General features: G+C 40.0%; 1 protein-coding gene across 1 annotated transcript; it reads left to right on the top strand.

Moving 5' to 3' along the window:
* The first annotated feature begins 754 nt into the window (after positions 1-754).
* LOC147635034 (uncharacterized) lies at positions 755-3,677 on the top strand. The gene is made up of 4 exons (XM_086803464.1): positions 755-880; positions 1,037-1,240; positions 1,519-1,762; positions 2,706-3,677. The coding sequence occupies exons 1-4, from the start codon at positions 764-766 to the stop codon at positions 3,293-3,295; spliced, it is 1,155 nt and encodes a 384-aa protein (XP_086659590.1). The 5' UTR covers positions 755-763; the 3' UTR covers positions 3,296-3,677.
* The last annotated feature ends 1,418 nt before the right edge of the window (positions 3,678-5,095 follow it).

Here is a 5,095-nt window from a genome sequence, read left to right as displayed (position 1 = left end):
ACATGGATGTGGACCATATGCATGCTGACCTTTTTTCATCAAAATTGCTTTGCTGCGCATAGGGGCACATCATGCATGTGCACATACACATGCATACACCTCTCAATATGAATGGAATAGGGGCATATGCACATGCACACATATACAAACTTTTCTTAATGTAAAGGGGTCAAGGGTACGATCATGCAAGGGATGGATGGGGGTAGCTTGAGGAAGACATAGTAGATGGGGACCTGCCTAAAAGGAATGTCAACAGGCGAAGTGATTTCATGGGAAGTGATGTGGGTCGCATGCTTAATGCCTAGCAAATTGAGTATCTTTAAGTAAGGAAAAAGAAAGAGGAGCCAAGCGAGTACTTTGAGCCAAAAAATAAAAATAAAAATGGACTCAATGTAAATGCTTGGGAAGGCAGGCCAAAATAAAAAGAGAAAGGGTCTTTAGCTCAGGATAAGGACTTGAGGGAAGGAGGTTTTACATTATATGAAACCTAATGGGCTAGAAGCCCTTTTAAAAAAAGGAAGAGATCTCCCGCCCGAGTCCCCACTCTCAGTCGCATGCATGCTTTTGTCTTCTCCCTTAGCTGGGGGTCAACCAGGCATGTACAATCAAGTGCTGCAAACTCCGTCCTCGGCATTGTGAACACGTGTAAAATTGACTGGTTTTGGCCTCACTAAGGTTCATCCTGGACTCTAGTGGTTTGTTCTTTCTGTATTTATAGCTAAAAGGCTGAGCTTGAATTCAAACCTTGATAGCAATTAGCATCATGGCCACGCGTGGTTCTCCGCTAGTCGTCTTGCTGCTTGCAACGCTTCTTCTTGACTTGCATGCCCATGCATTAACGTCTCAGCAAGGCAGGCAGGGCGACCTAAGCGACCCTCAGGCAATGCTGCGATCCGCAATATTTTCTGTTAAATGCAAGCAGCAGCTCATCATATAATATTTCGATTAATATCTCTGACTGCGGCTACACGCATTGAAGTGATATTATCATAATGCAATGTGAGAATCGAAGTCTGATCTGTTATGTGTGCTGCAGGCTCAACAGGATGCCATAGACGATATAGTGGATACTGCGACTGCTGGCATCGACTCAGACGAGTACTACCCGCCCGGCCCCATCAGCGCCACCATATCTGAGATTTCCGCGGGGCTGCGCTTGCACACTCGTTTCATCCTCTACAACACGGGCACATGCTTCGGTCAAGGCGTGGGCGCTATCATAGGCTACGATCTCGTACAGGTAATAGCTCTAGTCAGACTACTACTTATATTTATTTCTACAATAACGATTTTTTACCAAAATTTTCGATCTTTCAAACAGAATTATGACGAGAAAACTTAAGGAAACCAGAAAACAAATTCCCACTTTCAATCCTCACCGTTCACGTTCAATCCTCACACATTCACTCCTTTGTAATAAGAAGATCATCAATTGAGCAACTTCTGCTCACATTTGTATTGTTTTATTAGACGGAGCAGGAGAAGCATTAACTGAGCAAGTTTGAACTTACAATTCAGGCATTCGTCAACAACATGCTTGAGGTTGTACGAAATCAAATTGCACAAGGATTCGGTTTTGGGGTCGTTGTAGAGGGGGCTAATGATCAAAATCTGCTTGAGGAAGGACTCTCTGCTCAATTCTACTATTGGGTAGAGAGGATCGGTCAAGCTGATGATGGAGCAGCAACTCCCAACACAGACGAAGCGGCAGGGCCTTCTGACAATAACCCACATCGCCATGACGAACTCTCTGTTATCACAGGTACCCAGAAAAGAATTCTCTTCTCCTAATTAGTAATAGTACAAAATGATATGCCCCCTTTCAACTAATTAATCAGGCCTAACGGGTCTAATTAATTAATTGAAACCTTAGTTTTTTAAGGTCCCATTTCTATGTCCACCTCCAATTCCTCATCCTTCTCCTCCTACCTCTTACTCGTCTGTCTACCACTCCTCCTCCTCCTCCTCCTCCCACTTTGATGCTCCTTGTCATCTTCTTACTACAATTGCGTATCACCTCTTCAAAATATGGGTCCCAAAATTTCTTTCACATTATTTAACTGGACTTGATATGTACGCGGCTTGCTGTTTTTATACCCGCTCACAAACAATCGAGAAGGCGAATGCTCTCAAAGAAGAACGAAGCCTAAGTATCTAAGGTTGTGTTGCAAGCTTAGCATTAATTAATTAATGAGCTTAAAATTAATTAATTAATGCTAAGGTTCCCTAAGTATGCTAAGGCTCCCTAAGTATCTAAGGTTGTGTTGCAAGCTTAGCATTAATTAAATAATGCTTTCCAAAAAAACTTTCGGGGGACCCATTTGGTCTCTAATATGAATCCTTGATATCCACTCTTAAAATCTAATTCACTCAAAAGTGTTGACCCACCTTCTGGCATCCAACAAAACAAGCTTATATTAGAATAGAAATTTCTTGATTTGAATAGTTTTTATGAGTGCTTGGAAGCTTTCAAGATAGTTATCAAAGGGAGTGATTAGGAATATATCCATGTGGAAATTTTTTAAAAGTATCCCCCTTTTCAGTGGTCATATTTTCACAACATCTACACAATTCAGAAAAAAAAACATGTCCAAAATGTGTTCTCAACACTTTGAAAGGTGGTACCCCCTTGTTGAGGTACTTAGATACGTGTGTCTTTCCTTTGGAAAATTTCCATTAATAACCAATTAATGTTGATTTTTCAGGTGTATCTCATCTTGAAAGGTTCAATAAGAGCTCCAACACAACTATGAATAAAGCATACTCCAATGTTCGTCCTCCTTCTAGGAGTCAGCACAAGTTTCCTCTCCACGGTTTAAACAATAAAACATCCAACTCTTCTAAACTTTTAAGTGATTCAAGCATAAAAGATTGTCCACCCTATAAATATGCCCTCTTCACATCCAATTATGACATCAACGTATTGGTATCTGCTGGATCTACCGATTTCCCTGACCTCATATATTCCCCTAGTGAGAAGTACTTTTTAGCCATGCAGGCGGATTGCAATCTAGTACTCTATAAGAGCAACGATGATGGAACAAACACGCCTCTTTGGGCTTGTGGTGATGCTTGTTATGTCAAAGGCTCTAACTGTTTCGCTCGCCTTAACCTAGATGGAACTTTTGCTGTGTATGATGGGAATGGGGACAATCTATGGTTTACACCCACACAATGTTCGAGTGGCCCAGGATGTTGGTCCGACACCTACCTTGCCGTCCAAGACGATGGAAATCTAGTTTTGTACCTTCTTGACACAGGGGCTGCCATTTGGGCAAGCAACACAGTCCAATAACACAAACATTGCAATTTACCCCACAAGTAGAAGTTCGTGGTCTCCCCACATGTTTTGTGAGAACCAAAACCATGTATCTCTGAAGTATTGGATCTATAATTAGAATAAGCTTTCACACCTTGTTTTGTGGATTCCTAGGTAACCTTTTAAATTCCCATATGCTTATCCACATTTGAGGTTGTAGTAAAAGAACATAATTTTATATTCTCATATATGAGTAAATGCTTTGAGGATTTTAAGAGCCACATGCAAGCTGGTTATTGCTCCATATGTAATTTACATTATACAAGTCATAAGAGTTTGTAGATGAGGTTTATTGCTCATGTAGTTTACATTGAGAAGTCATATTGAGTTTGTAGATGAGGTTTCTTCAAAGAAGGTAGTACCATGGCTTATCTTGATTATTATGAGCCTCCTTAAGCATATGGTTAATTTGTGATTAGCACTAATCTTAGCATGATCTCAAATTGTTAACATCCAATGTCCAACACTTTCAATAGCTGCATCAATGTCATCTACCTTCTCAACCACATCATTTCCAATAGTGAATGTTCTCTTTTATACATAACTTTGTTATAGGCTAGGACTTTGCGTAGTTCAAAGCTCTCACCATGTAATTGCCAAAATTGCCTTGCATATGAAATTTCTACCATACTTAGTACTTCATATGTGTTTCTCTTTTTGTATATTGCAATCCCTTTACACATGGTTCACCTTGACCATTCTTCAAAAAGTCACCCCATAAGCATTTAGCCTTCAAGGCTGATCTTAAAACCAAAGTCCAATTATCATGCCAAGAGGGGAAAACATGACAAGTGCAATCAGCGCGGCCATGTATTCACTAGGAAGAATAAGAGAACAATGTAGATTTTATCAATCTTTTATGAGGTAGAATCCCATCCTTATGTCCTTGAATGACATGAAATGCTCATGTAAAAGCACTTCTCATATAAAAACGCATGTCTCACATGCATTTGATGCATTTCTGAGAGACCATGGCATTAGAAGGCAACTTACATGTAGGTACACTCCTCAGCAAAATGGAGTTACTGAGAGAAAGAATCGTGTGATAGGTGAAGTGGTAAGAGTCCTCATGAATGAGAAGAGTATATCGTTATAACAGCATGTGCCACAGTAGTGTACGTTTTGGATAAGACACCTACAATTGCCATACATGAGAGTACTCCTGAGATGAGGATGACAGGTTTTAGGCTAGATATTTGACAACTCAAAGTCTTTGGATATATTGCCTATTATGTACATGTGCCAGATGAGAAGAGAAGGAAATTGGACCCAAGGCTGAGAAGTACATATTCATTAGTTATACACAAGTTAGAAAGGCTTACAAATGTTACAATAATCCAGAAACTAAATAGGTCCTCATTTCTAGAGATGTGGTGTTTGATGAGTTGGCAAGTGGGTACAAAAACAAAGATGATGTTATAGTGGATGACATAGATTCAGATGTGCATGGAAACTTACCAAAATAGAGTACTATTTTGTTATCTAGGCCAGGTGAAATATCAAGTGGAAGTGATAATGTAAGTCCATGGTCAAGAAGGTTGAGGCATGGTAGTGTGAGCACAAGTGAAAGTGTTGTTGACAAGGGAAAAAATAAGGTTGAAGTAATTTGTATAACAGGTTATGAGTCATCTAGCTCGAAAAGCTTAGATATCAAGAACTTGGCATTCCAGCCTTACATACTACTCCAGGTGTAAGGCAAGAGAGATATATTCCTCCATGTGCTAGAGAATAGGGTGTACAAAGTGATCCATAGGTTTTGAGAAGATCACAAAGAAT

This window comes from Cibotium barometz, chromosome 10 (genome assembly GCF_041138505.1).
Source record: "Cibotium barometz isolate CiBa-2024 chromosome 10, ASM4113850v1, whole genome shotgun sequence".
Classification (NCBI taxonomy): Eukaryota; Viridiplantae; Streptophyta; class Polypodiopsida; order Cyatheales; family Cibotiaceae; genus Cibotium; species Cibotium barometz.
Note: the sequence above shows the minus strand (reverse complement) of the source record. Positions and strands in the feature narration are given on the sequence as shown.